Source organism: Orbicella franksi, chromosome 15 (assembly GCF_964199315.1).
Source record: "Orbicella franksi chromosome 15, jaOrbFran1.1, whole genome shotgun sequence".
Lineage (NCBI taxonomy): Eukaryota > Metazoa > Cnidaria > Anthozoa > Scleractinia > Merulinidae > Orbicella > Orbicella franksi.
Window position 1 is genome coordinate 19,526,986 of NC_138159.1, and position 20,861 is coordinate 19,547,846.

Here is a 20,861-nt window from a genome sequence, read left to right on the forward strand (position 1 = left end):
ATGAATAAAGAAGTAAAATTGTAAATGCTATAAAAAATGTTGTAGAAACTAAGATGATACTTCATGGTTCCTTTGTTGCTGTACTATCCAATCTTGAGTCGGTAGAATAAAAGCAACTCAAATATTAGCTCGGCGTTTGTTTGTTTTGGTTATTAGACGTGACTCGAAGTCGCTCGAGCAGAACCAAATTGTCTCACGAATCTCACGATCACGTCATACATTACGCGTTTTTCCCATAACGAAACGTTCACGAGTTATGTGAGAACTATTCTAGGAATATCGAATGGCTTTCAAGTGAAGGAACTAGAGCCCTGGGTCAATACTGCAATCGACTCCTGGTAGTTTGAAGGCTCGGAAACTCGAATCTCGCGCTAACTCGAAATAAAATTGATTATTATTTTTTTTAATGTAATTTTACCTTCGGTAACTCGACCCCTCGAATGGCTTTCAAGTTAAGAAACTGTCCTGGGTCAATACTACAGTCGAGTCCTCAGTGATAGTGTAAAGGCTCCGTAACTTGAATCTCGCGCTAATTGATCATGAAAATAAAATTTAATTATTTGGCTGTAATTTTACTGTCGGTAACTCGAACCTCACGCCCAAAGCAAAATGATTCTGTTCTGCTTTGTTTTTTCATCCCTTTAGGTCATTTTCTTTATGAATTTTCCCTCGATAACTCGGACGTCATTATTCAAAGTCTATAGAGTAAAAGCTTTTCAGCTTATCTTATGGATGGATGCAGATTGGCTGTGAAGCTGCGAGGGCTTCTTAACAGACTATTTTCTGAAAAGAGTAGGAACTCTTTGCACCTTATATGGGCTTCAGTATCTAACCATACTATTCTTCCCCTGTTTCGGTGTTGTCTTATACCATTCAGATCTGATCTGATTTGGTATATTGGCAAACTATCGTTCCAGGTTTAATCTCTCTCTGTTATCATGGCAATAACCCTTATTTCGCCGGGGTCCTTTGTTACAAATTTTCTAATAAACCCGAAATTTCGAAAATAATTCGAAAATTACATATGAACGCTTTGCAAAAACGCTATTTTCTACTCTTGTCCAAATCTAGTCGTACAACCCAAACTTGTCTTCACTGTCTGGTTTGTCTGGTTTGACAGGGACGTGATCACAGTTGCTTATAGGCTCACGTACAAGCATTTTTCTCGCCGTAGAAACTTCGCTTAGAAACCAACAAGAGTATTTTACAGACTATTAAATTCGTAGCCAGTTCCCAGGCTACACGTAAAGTTTACGTGTAGTGGTTGCATTCCGAGGCGTGCACAATTTAGTCTAACGTTTTAACGCCGAAAGAAATGTCATTTGTTTTCTAATCACTCTGCCGTGGAGCGAAAACAAGATAATTTTTAACTTATTACAAGTAAGAAACCACCAGTCGTATAAAGGGGGGGGGGGGGGGGGAGGGGGAGGGAGGTCATCTCGTTTATTGATCAGACATAAACAGCCTTAGCATAGTTCATTGTAACAAAGGTAAGCGGCCCTAGGATACTCAGTAATACAACGAACGTACTAAACAACAAGCACGGAAATTTTACTATAACAAAATTTCCAGAATGAATTGATCAAAAGCGGAGATGCCGTCGAGTGACAACTGAACTCCTGCATGCTAACGAATCTTCATACCGGCACACCACTATATTACACTAACAACGTGAAAAATTATATATATTCTCTGTCTACGAAAATGGCCTGTATACAATCAAAAACATCTTGAAAAGTTAAGCTTAAAGTTTTCAAGTTCGTCGTTTGTTATCCGTGTCAGTCTTCTCCATCCTTAAATGTTATACTTTTTACCATAAAAGTCTTCATACTATTAGGAGGGATGGTCTCGGCTGCATGCATGCAATTACTGCCGACTGGTTTTATCGCCCAGCTAGTCGGGCTACAAAGGGAAAACTAGCCCTAAGTGACTCTTGATCTCATACCAAATTCTCCTTTTTTGTACAAGGAAGCAAAAAGCAGTTTACTTGGAGAATCTTGCAGTCTATCAGATGTCACTTAAAGGTCTTTTCCCATGACCCCCTTTAGTTGATCATCATCCAACGTTGTGGAACATCAACAAGAATATGCATATCTGAGATGATATAAACGCAGATATTTATATTGATTGGTGTTCTTCTTTGTGGAAATGACACTGTGAATCCTCAAATGTAAATTAATCCATATAAAGGCAAGAAATGACAGCTGCTGTGATCAGTTTTCAATATTTTTTTTTATTTATCGAGGTAGACTCAGGTTGCTTTTTTACAATATTTTACAGATTCGGCGTGGATATACCTTGCGAGCAGTAGGTTTCTCTTCGTTCGGCTAAAGAGAAACCAACTGCTCGCAGGGAAAGACTTCACAACGCGACTAAATATTGCCTCAATATCTTGCGCTGTCAATGAAATACAAAAAGAAAAAAATAAATTTAAAGACTATCAATTGCAGCTGTATTAGGCGACTCCTGGATGTCTTTGTTTAATTAGTTTTAATTCCAAAATTAAACATGAAAATGACCCATGCATTTGATGACACAACACGCACGCACACAAAACTCACCACACATCACACATCTCACACCACACATCGCACAACACACATCTCACACCACACATCACACATCTCACGCCACACATTTCAAACCACACATCTCACATCACACATATCACAACACGTACCGTTAACTTTACCTTGAGCCAATTTTCACCAATTTTTAGTTTTCTATCATTTCAATCCATTATCGAGGTACCATCAGGTTTTGGTGATATTACGTGACCATGTCACTAATACTCGACACTTATTTTATCATGAAACACGTATAACGACTAAGAGGGTTTGATAAGAATGCCAAATGCATAATCGACAGCTTCATCTTGACGAACAGAACAAGAAAAATTTATTTGCTGCGTCAAGATTCTGCCGATCACCAATTTCGGCAACGTGCATGAGGTGAAAAAACGAATGGAGGACTAAAAGGAGTGGAAAATCCGTCTCTAAAATTGCTCACATCTTAGGGGTGCTGAATGGTCCTTTAAAAATCATGGGTCTTGCCGTGTCGTTTTTCTTAGCAGTTGTGTGCGTCTCGCAGTCTCGATTATTTTTTGCAAGGCTAAAAAAGTCTCGAAGTACCGATTTTTCTTTTTAATATATAAAGCAGGTCTTAACGTCTAAGAACCTGAACGTCTGGAGCTCGCATTTAAAACACTTTGTTTCTCGGTCTCGAAATTGAAGAACAGTCAAAATGTTTCCGGCTCACTAGTCTCGCCCTCTCGTTCCATTCAAAACAGTGTTTGTTCTGACGACTATAGAAACGGATAAGTCATTAAAAAATATCCATGTATTTGTATTTTCTTACAAAAAAAAAATAAATAAATAAATAAACATGCGCGATGTCAGCTACTTCCACTTGAGCCTTCGTCATTTAAAGCTTCCAACGATTGGTCCATTTGAAAATACTCAGGGGGGACTCCAGAGGACGAAACACTGGATGTGGGAGAGGAGGGTAGAGCAACATCTGGTACTGGGCCCATGATGTAGTCAGGTATCTGTGAACATAATTACAAGATGAGTAGTTAAGTTCCCAGCTCTCTGGAATAACTGTGTTTTTCTATTGCTTTTTTTTTGTTGAGGTGCGGTGGCCTCATGGTTAGTGCGCTTGCCCCCAGATCGAGCGGTGCTGGTGCGAGCCCTGTCAGGGGACACGTTGTTGTCTTCTTGAACAAGACACTTTACTCTCACAGTGCCTCTCTCCACCGAGGTGTACAAATGGTTACCGGTGAATTTAATGCTGTGGGGGTAACCCTGCGATGGACCGGCATCCCATCCAGGGGGGAGTAGAAATACTCCTAGTCCCTTCATGCTACAGAAACCGGGATTAGCTCCGGCGTAGTGAGCTCATATGCAGACTTAACATTATTACTTACCTCCACGCCGAAAGGATGCGCGCTTGAAGGCCCGGGTCCCCTGTCCCAATAATCACTCGGGAAATGCGACGGCAGTTCCATGGCAACGTCTGGTAAAGCCAACTCCCGCTCCGCTCTCCGGTCAGCGCCAACTGATTCTCTCTCACCTTAAAAAATAGGAAGAAAAATAACTGTTTGTATCTCATGAATTCGTCCAAAGATCTAGTAGGGTAGCTCTTAAGACCGATTAACAGTAGAAGAACAACGAATACAAGGAACTTGCCCTGAATGAAGCCTTGAATGAAAGCTGCCGTAAAAACCTCAGTGTATCTTCCAGTGGCAGTGGAAAAAAGGAAGGGGGGTGGTGAGTGGGTGAGAGAAACCTTTCTTCCTAACTTCTCTTTTCTCTCTGTTTGTTTTCTTTCAACAATCTCATCTTTAGTCTTGAACTATACGAACGAATTTGTTGAATGTATGAATTACGCAATTTTTTCGTAGAGCCTCAACGTTCTTTTCAATGACTTTTTTTAACTCCAAGTTAAAATTCTCCTTTAAAATCCCAGATACTGTACATAATATCTGGCCTCAGATGATAATGCGCAACCAATTTCACAGAACTTTCGTTTCCACAACAGTCAATTCAGGAGTTCCACCATGTCTGTCGATTTTACGGTGTCTTAAAATATGTAGAACTTTACGATTCTGAGTCAAATGTGTGAGACTGTTAGAACTTCCGAAAATTTTCTGGGGCATGAAATATTCTTCTCACCTTTAGGTTGGGCGTGTTTTTTTTGGGTGGGCAATAGCTTATGCAAGAATATTTTTTAAAGTCAAACGCGGAACCTGGACAGTAAAAAGCAATTGCTCGAAATATTTTCCCATGGCTCCCCTAGCACGATTGTTTTTTCAGCAGTATTTGCTGTGCAGGATTTTTTTGTTTGGAAACTGTGCAACCACCCTTGCACTAAAAAAAAGAGGTTACCTGCACCCTCTAAATGTCCATCAACATACCTGTATTTACTTCACTAGTGCGCCTGTTCCTCACATATCTGTCCAGTTCATTATCACTCTTGTTGGAGCTCTGGGCTGTAGAAGGTCTGTCATCTTGTTCCAGTCTACCCGCAGCTGCAGCTTGAAAAAAGAGGGCTGGTGCTGTGTTGCTACGCTTTTGCGAGCCCACCATGTACAGAGTATCGGGCATGTTATGACTGACACGTGACATCCGGTGTCTGATAAGCTCGACTTCCGCTTCTTTGTGTTCTTCAAGGATGGCCTGTGACACAAAGAATGTCAAGACTTTAGTAGTGACCAACTATCAAATTCTCGTGATCATTTCAGAGTTTTGCGAATTTTAACGAGTTGTGAGATAAGCGTTACACCCTACATGATTTATGACGCCATTTTGGTGCAGCCAGGAAGGAGACTGCTAACCTGCATTGTTTCGAATTTGACTTTCCCTAAATTACATTTAGCCAGGTTACATTACATGCAGTAATTTAATTTCTTAATGGACTTAGTGGGTTGCAAATAGCAATTTTTTTACCGGTTACACTGCCCTGTTTGATTGGTCATGACATATTTTGCATGTGAAACCAAAGCAAAGTGTTCCCAACTTTTGGATTGGTATAGTAACTGTGAGGAAATTGAAGGTACATAAAAAGCTTCACCTTTGCTTCCTCAAAGTAAGGCAAGAAGAGTCTCGGTCTGATAAAGTCCTTCTCTTCCCTTCGCCGCATCCAGGGCAAATTGGGGTAAAAACTGCCTTCCCCTATATCTAGGGGCATCCCTCTATCAGCAAGACCCCGGCGGAACACACCCTGTAGGAGTTCACTGTGCGGAGGTAGCACATGACCAATGCGCACATGTTCTATCACGCCTGAGAGCACCTTCTTGAGCTGTTTGTTGTCGACTTCACGCCGTTTAGTGTTCTTCTTGTTGTCCTGTACTGGGTCTAAGGTGACAAAAAAGTTTAAACCATGAAATGGAGAAATGATGAAATGGCACATAACAAAGTGGGACATGGTTAACCCATATAGGTTATTAACCAAGAGTGAGGTCAAGATGGCTAGATATTAGCCAACTTCTTTTTTTGCGTGTTTATGAATTGAGGCCAATATCTAGCCATCTTGACCAAACAAGCTCGGTCAATAAAAGATTTATTATATGGAAAAAGAACACTATCTTCTTCCAGGATCCTGAGCGGGCATGATAGCGCCATCTTGCCTGCTTGGGTAGCCAATCACAGCACTGGATTTGGTTCATCTTGCCTGCTCATGAAGCTAGCCATATAATGCCATACATGAGATATATATGCTTATGACAAGTTGTAGTGGAAAGTTCTGAACGAAAAAAATTGAAAACCTGTAGCTGGAGGAGGAGGTATTAAAACAAGGGGGAGTTAGTGGCTTAAAGGAAAGTGGACAGCATATTTCATAGACTCTTATTACATCAGTCTCTGACATAGTATAGCACTGTAAATACACAATTTTAATATAGTTAAATGAAATTTAACATAGTTAACGATTAGGAGCTAGTCTGGTCAGTAGCGTTTTTATAGGCGGTTGTCAGTGTCTTGGCCGTCTGTGAGCGTTTGGTTAGCGTTTGGTGCGTTTTGTAGCGTTTGATATAGTTCAATGAAATTTTACATAGTTTATGACCAGGAGCGAGTCTGGTCAGTAGCGTTTTTTGTAGGCGTTTGTTAGTGCCTTGGCCATCTGTTAGCGTTTGCTTAGCGTTTGGTGCGTTTCTGTAGCGTTTGCAACAATCATATGGTCGTGAGAACCCAGGGGCTGACATTGTCCAGCGGTATATTTGGTTAGTGTATGTGCATGTGTTGTCGTCCCATGTGCTAGCAGTGTGTTCATCGCTCTGTTAGTGTGGCGTTGTGGATTGAATTAGAGTTTAGCGGTTCTCGGCGTTCCCTCCCTATCCCCCCCCCCCTTTCTTTTCAGCATTTCATTTTATTTTATTCATTTTTTTTTTTTTCCACCAATGCCGTCTGGCTTGAGTGTGACGGGTGCCTGTAGGGGGCTTGGCGCGGGGTCTCGTGGCTTGGTTGCGGGTTGGGTAGGCCAGTCGGGTGTTCTAGCGCCTTGCGGATGTGACTGCGGTTGCAGCCCCCGGGCTTCGTAGGCACCTTCCCTCCACTAGCGACTTGGGCGTTAATGGGCCTCAATCTACAGTGTTGCAGTCTCCTTTTTTCAAAAGAGATAGACGTACCAGTTGTAACTAAACATCTTTAGTTATTAATTTTGGTCTGTTCTTTAAGAAAAAGATCCTTTTTGTTTTTCTTTCTTTAATGTTTTTCTGGTCAATTCATGTTGCACTTGGCCGATAAATCGACAGAGAAAATAACTGTGTCCATATCATACAGCATGCACCTTGAACTCTTTGAGTTACACACCTTGTTCATTCATTCTGCGAATAACCTGTGCTTCTCCCCATCTGATAACCGACAGCAAAACATCATGTTCACAAGCCTACGAAGGAATAAAAGAATAACCACAGTAATACTTAACATAATACATAAAAATAGCCTCCATTTGGTGCAAAAATATGCTCGGATATTTGCCTGCAGACATCAGTTCTGAAAAGCAAACAGTTTACGCTCGAGGAAAACTGTGAACTTTGAGGAACAGATAATGTCCAAGGACAAATATCTGTGCATAGTTTTGCACCACATAGAGGTTATTGTCTCTATACCATCAAATATTTTTCTTAACACACCCAGTTTTGAAAATTGGGGAATATCGCTTGGATGTTCTCCAGTCTTGGCCAGGGCATATTCAGTCACCAAACACATTTAGACCAATTGCACAAGATCACCAATATTTGATGAACTTAAATTTGCATTGATAATAATGTGTATGGGTTATTGACCAAGTGTGAGGTCAAGATGGCTGGATATTGGCCAAGTTCTTTTTTTGCGTGTTTATGGACTGAGATGGAGTCGAGGTCCATAAACTCGCAAAAAAAGAACGAGGCCAATATCCAGCCATCTTGACTGAACAAGTTTGGTCAATAAAGGATTTATTATATGGCTTTCAGGGAAATTTTTCTTGTGGGACACAGTGGGAAGTCCCGAGCAGGCAAGATAGCTCCATCTTGCCCGCTTGGGCAGCCAATCACAGCACAGGATTTGATTCATCTTGCCCGCTCACAGAGCTAGCCATATAATAATATTAGTTATAAAACAAAATGCAGCTAAATCTGAAAGAGATTTGAAATGTACTGAACTTTCATTTTTGGGTGACAACAGACTATCCTGACCCAAAACTGCAACAATAATTATTATACAAACTGGCAAAATTTAATTTGAAATAGTAATTGGACCGAGTGGAGCACAATTCAGGGAGTAATGGTGCAAGTAATTTCAAAGTCATTCGAGTGCAAAGCACGAGGCATACCCACGTGATCGTGCACCAATTACGTGACAAAATAGGCACACAGAGAACCAATCACGATCAAGAATTTTGTTTTAGATACGATTAATTATATAATAGGTAACCAGTAAATAAACAACTTTACAAGTAGTAGTAAAGGTGGCAAAGTGGATATCAGACGGTCGTACAGGGGTATTCTTGTGATGCCTGATTAGCTGATTTCATTTACCATGAATTTAGGAAATTATTCTTCATGATCCATGACCTGAAGGTTTTGCGTGACCAGTGAAGAACTTGAAATATTAACTAATATTCGTGATTTCATCACTCTATTCTAGGTTATTTTGAGACACAAGTCCTCTGAATGGTTAGAGTGGTCTACTGAGAGTGACTTAGGTATGCGGTTTGCAATATGGAGCCTTGAATTAGCCTTTCAGGATTTTGTTTTCTAGTGTAAGAACAAGTAATTAAAAAGAATATCTTACTTGCTTATTTTTGTAATCTGGGAAAACAGAATTTTTATATCTGCGATCCATTATCCTCTATTTTTCCTGTTTATGAACTGTGCCAGAGACCCCCCTGCACGACACTCAAATAAGTGAGACATTAGAAATTATGGAAATTATTTTAACCTGATTCTCTGTTATTGATAGAATATCAAATACCTGCAGAAAATCAGATTTTAATGCTTCTGCCAAATACATTTTAGGTATAAAGGAAAAAGCATCCGTCTGAGCGATGTTGACAAATTCATCCTGTAAGAACTGCATGGCTTGTCTGTAGACCCAGTCTGACCCATGAGGAAGTGAGCTCCATTCCAGGGTGGGCAGGAGGGTAGAGGGAGACAGCTCTTCTAGAATGATGTCTTCACAGCCTGGTCAAACAGATAAATTATTTGAAAACAGGTACTCAATACACGTACTCTTGCACTTTATTGTACTTCTTAGCTACTGGTCAATTATGCCAGCTGTATTCTCCTGAACAGCCTGCCAAAATTTGAAACTGTTCCCAAACCCGTCAAACACAAGTAGTTCGATGTAAGTATCTTACTAGCTTCTTCTTCTCTTTTCACACTGCAGGTAATGAATCCCTGCTTTTCCGTTTGATATATTGCTAGTGCACTTCAAGCTTAGCCATAAATCAGAAGGGAAAAACTTGGTCCATAACTTACAATATGGACCTTGCACTTGGTTAGTACGAAACAATCTAGGAAAGCCTGTTCAAGCATAGTGGCCCATCATGCTGGTGCTTATTTCTGGTTTTCACAGCATAAAGCAACAAGGAGCATTTCAAATCCCCCTTTCCCCCCTGGGTAGGATGCTTGTCCTCTATAGGTTATATCCAACCTATATCTCACCAAAACCCTGGAACACCGTTAACACGGTCTCTAACAGGCCACAAAAATTTGCCCATTTTAACAGGGTAGGGCTAAATTTTATGGTTGATCTAAATTGAGTGATCACGATTGCATTTATTAATAGCTATACAACAGTCTGTTCTTTGAAAGACAGTTTGTCTACATAATGAAAAGAAATTACTTGGTGGCTTGAAGATTTGAATTTTATTTACTTGTGTTAAAGATATTTTACTCACTTGCTGCGATGGTTCATAAAATATCGTCTTTACCACTCAAAAGTAAAATTTACATCTCTGAGTGTGTAGCCTATAATATTCTCTATGTGTGCATAAAGTGACAGATGTCTTAATGGTGCTGGCATCTTTCTAGCCCTCATCATCAGCCCTCTTTTTTTCAAGCAAATTATACCACAAGTATAATATGTAGCTTACCTTGAATTAGCACAGGCAAATCAATGAAGCTTGCTACCTCAAATACTTCCATGGCGATCTCTGCTGATGTCAATAATTTGTGAGTCCCAGAAGCATAATATCTCTTGTCCTCCGAGCTCCATTTAACAACAGACGACAAATCCACAGAGTCAGTGTACATACACTGTAAAACAATGCGTGTGTACTGCCTCGTCATAACTGATTCATCTAAAACAAGTCTTGTTACACTTGAGGTTGACCTGTCTTCAGGTAAATTCACGTCTTTCTTGAGAAATAGCGATCTAAAATACGGCGACCTAGCACAAAGTATAGCTTTGTGGCAAAAAATTTCATAAGTATGGTCAGAAATGGTGCTCCCATCTGCTGATGTGAATGCATCTGAAGAGTCTTGTGCAGGAAACACAAATGCAACATCTGCATAATCACCACTGTTAAAAAGCAGTTTTAAATCCTGCTCTAAGACATTTGGTGTACCAAATTCCTCGCCTAGATTGATTAAAACATCAATGTACTCTAGCCCAGACCTTTTAGGAGTAAAGTCACCAGTGTACAAGTAACAGAGTAATGCTGAAAAAATTTCTGTGGTCATTCCTTCAGTCTTGAACTCCATGTGAATAACTGGGTCTGGTTCAGAGTGTTGTGAAAAAAGGTCTTTAAAATACGGACATCTAGATGAAAGAATAGCCTTGTGAACGTGGAAATGGGTATTCTCAAACACAAGTGTCATGTCAGCACAAATTCCCTCTTCAAACAGCCTTAGGAGGTCTTTCTTCAAACTTGGTGCAGACTGTCTTACAAGATTGGTCTGACTCTTCAACTCCTTAACATTCAACATTGCTTCATACTCTTCAACTAAAGCATTGATTTCTTGTGTCGTCCATGTCTGTGTTAAATCTCGCAGCATTTTTCCATGATCATGGCTCTTAAATCCACCTTTACTCCTTGAAAGTTTCTTCTTAAGCGTGTTTAATTTGGAATGCTTTTTTCTTTTCTCCTCCAAGGTGTATCGCGGTACACGGACTAACGTTGAATCAGGCGAATTCTGCTCCGCAGAAGATGTACCAATCCCCATTTCAATCACAAGTTTTATTAATGACTAGTGAAAGAACCATATATTTCCAATAGGTCTTGTTCATCAAGAGGACATGTAGATGTTATATCTTCTTGTTGATGCAACTAAGAAATGTTGTATTGTCAGCTACATGCCAGATGAGACAGATACAATTTAATTCCAGCTTCAGTTACTCATGGTTTATGTTGACTTTAGCTGAAGAGAAATATCTGCTTCTTCTGATGACAAAAACTGTACACAACAACTAAAAAATAAAACAATTGAAAATCGATTTAAAGTCAGTGAACTTGCCTATTAGATTTTGACAGATTGATGTGGAAAATGACTTTTTTTTCGCAGAGACTACTCGCTTGTGAAACAAATGAAACTGAAAGATGTCAACTGATGTGATCTAGAGGCCGTTTTACGGTTTTATGTGACAACTCTTTAGTTATCGACTGGGCATCAATATCAGCTGGTATTGAATCATTCGATCTTTTTGATTGAATACCACCAAAAAATATACAACAGCCATTGATCGAGATCCATAAAATTCAGATATCATGTGAGTGTTTAGCAGTGAGGATATCATGCTTGCCAGTCTTTTCATTTTATTCCATTTATTCAGGAATTTATATTACGATAATTGCTAAGATAAGGGCAATTTTCGATATGGTGCAGACTTTACATTGTAAAATTAACCAGGTTTTATTGATAGACTCTTGAGTTAATGGGCGAAACGTTCACAAAATACCAACAGAAAACAAATAATAAAGAGTAAAACAGCATTGAAAGGAAAGAGAATCCAACAAGCTTTCAGAAAGCTTTAACTTACACACGGAAATGAGAAATCAAAATATAGGAGGAATACATTTGCTGATTATTGATTTGAATGACCGCTTTATTTTATTTAGGACATAACATATGTTTACAAAGAATAACTTATATTCTTAACGTACCTTAGACAGCAAATCGGCAGAAAATCTTTTCCATTTTCTTTTAACATCTCCAGAAAGTCGCTGTGTTGTTGTTGTTGTTGAATGAAACCAGCATCAGGCTGAAACATTGTTCGGTATGAGCTTTGTAACCTCGCTTCGTACAGCCGCGTATCGTCGGAAAATTGTCGGCTAACTTCGTTGTCTTCCGGTGAAGGTTTCGAAAAGAAACAAATACAGCACCCTCGGCAGGGGAAACGGAGCAAAATTGACCATTCATTTAATGGGTGAAGACTCGTCTCTAGCGAAAAAACTGTGAAAGCCCAGATCAGTTATTTTTTCAACGGTCGCCCTCGACCTTGGAACTTTTTGTGTTACAGTCATGACCTGTGTTCCTGTTCAGTCGCGAATTGTCTATTTTTCCGGAAGAATTGATGCCCCCGGTGCAAGGAAGAATGCCACAATTCACGTACTTTGTAACATCAAACTCGTTTTTTGCTTTATGTAAACTCAGCTTTCTCGCTGGGGTTTCTAGACGTAAATAACACTTTTTAAAGTAAAATTATCAGTCTCCAGCTTGTTGGTATCTAATGAAATTTTATTTGTCATTGATTCCCGCACGACTTGTAAAAAGAAAAATCAAACATTTTAAATGCTGAGGAAAATTTAGTTTATGAACGAATAGCCAAGAAAGAGTTAGGCAGAATCACGCAGGAATTGAACAAATGAAATTAGAAACAATCTCCCCAAGAAAAATTACTTAAAAATTCGCATTTACTGATGAAAAAAAAATCTTGATAATCCAATTGATCAAAAGTGAGTATTTCTGTGTCGCTGCCAAAAGAATTATATGCGATGAATTGTCTGAGTAATGGAAGTACTTCTAGAATTGCCTCTAAAGAGTCCCTAGCTAATAAGTGATTAATTATGTTATTAATTGCATAGAAGTTATCCAGTAATCACCGTGTAAACATTAACCCCGTTGTCCGACCCATTGACGTAAAATAACGCAATAATCTTCGAAATTCCCGAGTTGCTAACATCAATGCATCGAAATTCCCAAGTGGTCCGCGCTTCTGTTATCGTGCGCTTAAGTCTTTTTGTTCCTCTTCTACAGAATGAACTCGCAATTGTGTTCAGCAATTTCTTGAATTGACTGTTCTGTAACAGATAGGGCCCGAAGGAATCGAGTTTGGAGGCATTCTATTTGATCAGCCGCAAGCGAAGTTTCAAGAATCGAGAAGATGAAGTGTAGTTTATTGCTCACGCTGATGCAAGTTACTTGGATTATTGAAGGTAAGAGCACGAAGCAGTTTGATAAAAAATATTGCTGTTTATACTCTCTGTAGAAACAAGATTGGATCAAAGTCGGTTATATTTGATTAATTAAAATATGAATCATTTCTGATTTGATCCGGTCAAAAAACTAACTCTCAGAATAATTTGTGCGAATTCACTGATAGTACAACCAGATTTTAAAGCTTGTATATTGCCATAGGGAGACCCAAGCATAATATAAGCCAAAAATAAGTATGGAATTTCATACTGTGAATTCTTAGCCACAAATAATATTTAGCTCACGCCACAAAGTCTGCATACGAGTCAAGTGGCCCATATCTGGCCGGAGTTTATCTCCGGTTTCTGTAGCATGAAGAGACTAAGAGTATTTTTACTCCCCCCTGGATGGGATGCTAGTCCATCGCAGCATTAGTTCGCCGGTACCCATTTATACACCTGGGTGGAGAGAGGCACCGTGAGAGTGATGTGTTGCCCAAGGACAACACAATGAGCCTGCACAAAGCTCGAACCCGGACCGCTCGATCCGGAGACAAGTCCACTAACCATGAGGCCACCGCGCTACAAAGTTGATAACATAATTGTAAGCAGAAATAGCAACAGCAGCAGCAGTTGAGCGATTTTGGTTCAACCGTTTCTCCTGTGAATCTTGGGACCTAAAATCAATTAATTCGCGTAGAGACACATTAAAGGTTAAAAAAAAAATACAACTAGTTTTCGGATATCAGTTTGATATCAATTTCATTTCGGTGTAAGAGTATTCAGTTCGAAATTTTGAACTAGCTCTTTACCTGCATGCTTGGGTTTCCTGTGACAATGGTGGGTATTGTCTTGACGTAAAATTCCTGTTCTCAGCTCTAAAATCTGTCTCGCTGACAGGCTCTGTCTTGCTAGTAGACAGTCACCTTGGTTCAAATCGCCTTCGATAGAAAAATTGGCAAAGTAAACCCAAATGTTTCAGTAAAGATGGAAGACAAACTCAGCTTAAGGCCTGATAAAACTAGACCTGGGGTATAGGGTACCGGAGCCGGCCAAATTAGCCCATGATTTTATTTTCGCCGTTTCTTTCACATCAGCCGAAATCGCAAACTTCAATGTCAGGTTTTGCTTTTTCATCATCATATGGTGTCAAAAAAGTGACATTGATATGTTGACAAAGCAACTCATTCTTATTTTCAGTCTATCTTTGAATATCTCTTCCTTAGCGTTTCCTATTCGTGGCATCTTCCTCCGGTCATTTACTTTTTCATCACCATAATGGTGTCAAAAAAGTGACATTAATATGCTGACACTTTGAATATCTCTTCCTTGGCGTTCCCTATTCGTGTCATCTTCCTCCGGTCCGGGCTCAAGAAATTCCCATTGGAAACGCAAATTTACCGGTAACACCGTTTTTCCGTCGAAATGTTTGTCTTCCGACGCAGAGGTTTGACGCCCCTGACTTTACATCCCCCGTAAAAATAGCGGAAAGTACCTACATACTAATTGGGCGTATGGATACTGACGCTACAGGATTAGGTTTAAAAAACAATGTTTTCTGCGCTTGAAACCAAGAAAAAAGCAAATTGATATATCATTGCTGTAACTTGTCTTAAAGGAGCTCAGTCACGGTATTTTGAGTTATTTTGGTCACGCACAAAACTACTTTTAAATTGAAGGAAACCTGAAATTAGTAGTTTACTAAGAAAGAAAAACACCAAAGAGATAACAATAAATCATAAAGGAATAAGGATGGTTGAGGATGGAGGAGATTAACACGGATTACTAACGACGAACTTGAAAAATTTAGGCTAAACTTTTCAAGATGTACAAACGGTTAACCTTGACATACTCCTATAAAGAGCTCTCTTCACGCAAATTTCACGTTGAAATTTGACCGAAGAGAGCTCTTTCGGCAAGTCTCAAGCATATTTCACGCAGATTCGATGCATATTTCACGCAAAAACTGCTCTCATGCCTGATTCTGTTGTGTTCTTCTTCGCAGCTGAGGAAGTGATCTCAATCAACAAGAAACTTATCAAGAAGAAGAGGGGAGAATGTGTTACATTCGACGGAGAACATTACTACAACACCAACGACACATTCCAATGGAAAAAGCGAGAAACAACCACCATGGAGTCTGGCGGTCGTATCCGTATCTCAGGTGATCGCGGCAAAACGGTTGAAATAAGCCGACTGGAGGAGTCCGATACGGCATTGTATTCCGCCATGATACACACCGCTGGGGGACTGGAAATTACTCGGCACTGGCTGGTAGTTCGAGGTAGGTATTGGCAAAGAAGCATCCATTCTCGTGCCCAGAGCCACTCGATCTTTTTAGCCGGTGCAAAACATGGGTGGATGTACCAAATCCAGGGATCTCCCGCGCAACACGTGCGAACAGCCATGTAAACCTTAAAAAAGCTAATGCTTACCAGAAATCACTAACTACTATACTTAATTTTAACCCTAAACTCAGCTGATGGTTTGTGCTGCTTTGGTGCTCCGCCATGTTTTGTGTGCGTGATGTTATATTGAATTCCATAAATGAGGCCTAAACCTTGTTTTTGGCGTTCTTTTTTAGTTGCTGGCTTGCAAAATAATAGATACAAAGTCAACCACACAAATAATGTCTCCAGGATTGAAAGTTAAAAAGTTAAACAACATCGACTATTAGACAACTTATGCTAATATTTTAAAAACGATTGCCGCGGATCTCCAGCCATTTTGCTATATTCTATCCCTTGGCACGTTGTCCTTGCTCTTGTACATATTCCAAAGCGCTCGCTCAGAAAAGTCTCGCAACTCGCGTAAAAAAAAATCCTCGTTCCAGAAAATCAAAGCGATAGGTTTAGAGACAGGTTTATCCCAGAGGTAACTGTGTTTTAACCTTAGAGTGATCGTTTGTGCATTCTCAATCGTTGTTGATTGTGTTACTTTTTTGCTTCAGGCTGTGATGTCAATGAAAGAGAGATTGACTTCAACGATTGCGAGACAGCTTGTGAAGGTAAATGTAGAAGCAGTTTCGTATTGCACATCACTTAAAGTAGCAGTTTACTTTTACATAAAACGTATCTCCCCTCCCCCTCTATCCCTTTTCTCATCTACTTTCCCCCTCTAGCTGTTTCTCCTATCTCCTCTCCCTACCTATTTTATCAACTCTCCTCCCTGCCTCCATCCCTATTTTCTCTCCTCTTTTGTCAGCCCTCCCTTCGCCCCTGTGTCTTTCCTTTTTTCTCCCATCCTTACACTTTGCATGCGTAGTGCTTAATGGCAGTGTTTGGTTGGTGGTCTGGTCTAAGCACCCAGTGATAGAGCTTTGTGTACACAATTCAGTTTGGTTTTCGCTTCACAGGAATGTGTCTGGAAGGTTGGCATCATTTCGATGACAAATGCTACCGTTACTTTTCTCAACCGAGGACATGGCTCAGTGCTTACTACTACTGTCAGGGACAATTTGGAGCCAAGCTTGCTACAATTGACAGTAGCGAGGAAAACGAGTAAGAAAACGCCTAAACTAATGCTTAACTAGTCATTTGTTCATTAATGTGAATCTTAAGTTAAACCCTAGTGTAAAAGCTATCGAGCAATATTGTAATTTCATGTGGTCTGTTTAGTTTGCTGTACAAGGTGGTTCTAACTTTTAAGTCTGTGGATGAAACCCTAGTGTGACCATTTAAATGAAAGCTATTGAGCAGTACTTTCATGTAGTACTATTTGTTCTACTGCGCAAGGTGGTTCTAACATTTCAGACTGTGCATGAAACCCTAGTGTGTGACCATTCAAATGAAAACTACTGAACAGTAGTTTCATGTGTTTCTGTTTATAATGCCGAACAATGTTGTCCTAACCTTCACTGTTTGCGCATAGAACTTTGTAAAAAAGAAATGAGTCGATTTTTCTCATTTCATGAATTTTATTATGCATGCAAGAAAGAAATTAATATTTACAAGAGTGTATCCCAAATCGATTTTTTTGGCAGTACCTTCCTTCATTCTATTTTCCTCCATTAGTTCTTGACGTTCACTTTCGCACATGGTTTTAATACAAACTGCGTAACCTCAGCTTTCAGTGGAGAAACGACTGCGAGGAACAGATTTCGAGCTGTCTTCAGTGGAGTAGCGACTGCGAGGAACAGATTAAGGCGTTTTGTGCTTTCAAAGCGCCCTATGCTGTTCCTCGCAGTCGTCTCCATTACTCCTTTGTTTTCACTAACCCCTAGTGGAAGAAGCCTTGACTGTTCTGCTAGCTGTCAACATGTGTACATGTTAGTTTAAATTTGTTCCTTAACTACCTTCTCCTGAAGCCTCCAGTCGAAGAATGCTTCGACTGGAAGCGCATAGCGCCTTGACTGTTCTGCTAGTTGTCAACATGTGTACATGTTAGTTTGAATTTGTCCCTTAACTACCTTCTTCTTAAGCCTCCAGTCGAAGAATGCTTCGACTGGAAGCGCAAAGCGCCTTGAATGACTGTTCTGCTAGCATTCAACATGTGCACATGTTAGTTTAACAGTTGTTCCCTAACTACCTTCTTCGTAAGTCTCGAAGAATTCTTTGACTGGAAGCGCGAAGCGCCTTGACTGTTCCGCTAGCTGGTTAGATTCACAGCCTTCATCTCATCGTTAACCTCCAGTCGAAGAATGCTTTGACTGGAAGCGCAAAGCGTCTTGACTATTGCGCTAGCTGGTTAGATTCACTTACAACTTAACAGCCTTCATCTCAAATTAAACCTCCAGTGGAACAATGCTCCCGCTGGAAGCGTAAAGCGCCTTGATCTGTCCCTCGCAGTCGTTTCCATCTGTTCCTTGGCTTTCATTAGCTTTTCCTGTGCAATGTCACAGACTTTGAGACAGTCTGTGAAGCTACACGTGAACAGCTTATGAAAGCAAAGGAACAGACGATGTTTGAAGAGGTCTTAGCATTTCAAGGAGCCTTTCAAAGTTCTTCTACTAAAAGCAAAAGGATCAAAACGCCTTCGTTAGGCGATTTTTCTATACATCTGTTTGTTCTTTTTTTCGCAGTTGTTTCCGTCTGTTGCGATTCCTTCAAGAACTGTTCATATAACTTATATGTTCTGCCATTCCTTACTGCCTTCCGCAAAGCGTCCAATGGAAGCTTAATGGCCTCTATTTAGTTTTCTTTTTCTTTTTTTTTTTATCTTTTAGCGTTTTTTTTATGCATGCATGAAACTTAAATATATACAGTATGTACAAAAATATTTAGAAGCATTTTAGAATGCTTCTAGTGCATGCGCAATGGCTTCAATTTGTGGTTCTGCGCCTTCCACTAGCTCCTCGATGACCGGCATGTCCTCCTCTAATACGTCCATTTCCGGTTCAACTAATGGTATTTGTTCTTCAAATTCCTGCACTTGCTCCGCTTGCAAGGCGTATTCCTGTACCGGGTTTCCGTGGCGTCGAAACAGGGAGGTGAAACAGGCAAACAACCCTCTTGGTTGTGCTTCATCGTCCATCTCGTCACCGTCTTCATGCGGTATCATGGGCACGCCAACAAGTGCAGGAGCCTCCTCCAGACCAACTGGTGTTCGCTCCTCCCTCGGCGCTCCTGGTACGTACATTGGAACTGGATTTTGATTCCTACTCAGTTTTCGCCTCACGTATCGAGCCGCTGCCCTCAGTCTGTTGAGCGGTCCTGTGGCTTGGGCCTGCTGCTGAGGCGGGTTCCCTTGTTGAGGATGCTCTCCTCCTTGTGGAAGCACTGGCTGTGCCATGGCGGGTATTTCAGGTCCGTCGAGTGGACCTCCGTCATGGTCTTCGCCATTTGCGTTCATGCCAGCCCCGTTGACTGGCAGCTCATTTTGGGCCTCACCGTTTCCGTTCACTGCCACGGGTTGGTCTTGTGCATCATGAAGTGGCAAATGGTGAGGATCAGCTCCCGCGGGAGCTTCTTCTGGTGGCCCTGGATCGGGTTGGTCACCTTGTGGATTCATCGCGGCATGCGCGTGCAAGATGTAACCAGGTAACCAGTGCGGCATTAGATCATAATGAGGTTGGTTGACTGGATGATCTTGTCCATCTCCTTGCAGCAACTCCATAAAGTAGTCTTCTTCAGCCTGGTCCAGGTCTGATTCATTATCACTCTGGTACACAGAGTCATTTTCTGAATCGCTTCCGTACATCCCGTCATGGTCAGATTCGCTGTCGCACTGAGAATTGTTTTGTGCTTCACTATCACACAGCCAAGAGTAATCTTCATCCTCTGAGTCAGAGACGAGGCAACCGTCGGTAAGATTTTTCGTATGATTATTCAAATCACAATTTTCGTCGCCGCTCGCATAGCCAGTCGCATTTCCCTGAGCATTTTCTGGCCTATTGCTCTTTGACCGGCCCTTTTCGTAGACGTTCTTTGTGGCAACCCGCTCGAGCTCTATACAACCACACTTTAAAGCAGCAGCATCCGGTTGGACACTCGCGCTCCACTGAGCAACGATTCTTTCCATTCCACCACGGTTGCCTACCAAGGCATCCTGGAAGGGTTCTTGCGAGTTGTGCTTATTTTGGCCGTTTTTCCCTGATTGAATATCAAAGGGATTTATATGCCCTTTCTCTATCAAGGCCATCTTGCTTTCGGAATTCTTCCTGTCAAGATCACTCGGGCAGAACGTCTCTGGCTCAGCCATGTTCAACGACTGGCTACTATTTGAAGATAAGCTCACGGAATAGCAATGGCGAGTGACACGATTCTTTCGAGATGATCCAAATATATCTTGACCGGGAATGGCGCAGCTCCTCTGGCAATGAAAGAGAGCCGAGGCTCTGGAAGCCCCATTCACAATTTCTCGAAGAACACCCAAACAATCAGGGATACAAACTCTTCTTTCAAATGATACGGTTGAAGCTACTTCTTGTCCAAGCATGGCGCAGATTGGCTCGCTGTATTGGAGAGTGGGCCATATCGAAGACATGTTCGCAATCTCTCGAAGGCTGCCGAGAATACCAAAGACACCAACCCCTCGATTGACTGACATGACTGAAGACATGTTTTGCCCTGGTGACGCGCAGATTTCTATGTTGTGTACGAAAGTGGGTGATATCGAAGCCATGTTCGCAATCTCTCGAACCATGCCGAGAGTTCTAAACACATCAACCTCTCGATTGAATGATATGCCTAAAGACATATCTTGCCTTGGTGACGCGCAGATTTCTAGGCTATGTAGGAGAGTTGGCGATATCGAAGCCACTTTCGCTATCTCTCGAAACACACCGAGAAATCCAGAGACATCAACCCTTCGATTGAATGATATGCCTGAAGACATGTCTTGCCCAGGCATGGTGCAGCCTTCCTGGTAGGGTAGGAGGACGGCTGCTCTTGAATATCTTTGAAGATTCTCTTGGAGATTGACGACAAGACCAATTATATTTACTCTTCGAGTGAATATGACCGAAGATGTGCCCTGTCCAGGCCTGGCGAGACTGTCCTCGCTGTACCTCTCCCGGAGCATGGTGACGAGATTAATAACATAGACGTCTCGACGGGATGTTATTATCGAAGCTATGTCCTGTCCAA

At 41.1% G+C, this 20,861-nt stretch overlaps 2 protein-coding genes across 4 annotated transcripts in view; one reads left to right on the plus strand and one right to left on the minus strand.

Annotated features, from left to right (window-relative positions):
• Positions 1–1,418: 1,418 nt before the first annotated feature.
• Positions 1,419–12,696, minus strand: LOC145469607 (BTB/POZ domain-containing protein 7-like). 2 transcript variants are annotated; one of them, XM_081453362.1, is made up of 8 exons: positions 12,085–12,696; positions 10,075–11,390; positions 8,952–9,160; positions 7,308–7,383; positions 5,572–5,855; positions 4,916–5,177; positions 3,926–4,071; positions 1,419–3,547 (listed from the first exon to the last, which is right to left on the minus strand). In XM_081453362.1, exons 2-8 carry the CDS (start codon positions 11,144–11,146, stop codon positions 3,395–3,397), a joined length of 2,202 nt encoding a protein of 733 aa, XP_081309488.1. In that variant the 5' UTR covers positions 11,147–11,390; positions 12,085–12,696; the 3' UTR covers positions 1,419–3,394. The 2 variants fall into 2 exon arrangements, with proteins under 2 accessions (XP_081309488.1, XP_081309487.1); XM_081453361.1 differs by having other exon boundaries at positions 10,075–12,696.
• Positions 12,697–12,963: 267 nt separating this feature from the next.
• The window catches only part of LOC145469525 (C-type mannose receptor 2-like), a 16,549-nt gene continuing 8,651 nt past the window's right edge, over positions 12,964–20,861 (plus strand). Inside the window, exons 1-4 of one of the 2 annotated variants that reach the window (XM_081453269.1) lie at positions 12,964–13,356; positions 15,341–15,619; positions 16,286–16,342; positions 16,691–16,835. In XM_081453269.1, the coding sequence (XP_081309395.1) occupies positions 13,305–13,356; positions 15,341–15,619; positions 16,286–16,342; positions 16,691–16,835 (533 nt within the window). In that variant the 5' untranslated portion in view covers positions 12,964–13,304. The remainder of the gene's footprint in view (positions 13,357–15,340; positions 15,620–16,285; positions 16,343–16,690; positions 16,836–20,861) is intronic. The other variant, XM_081453270.1, reaches the window with a different exon arrangement.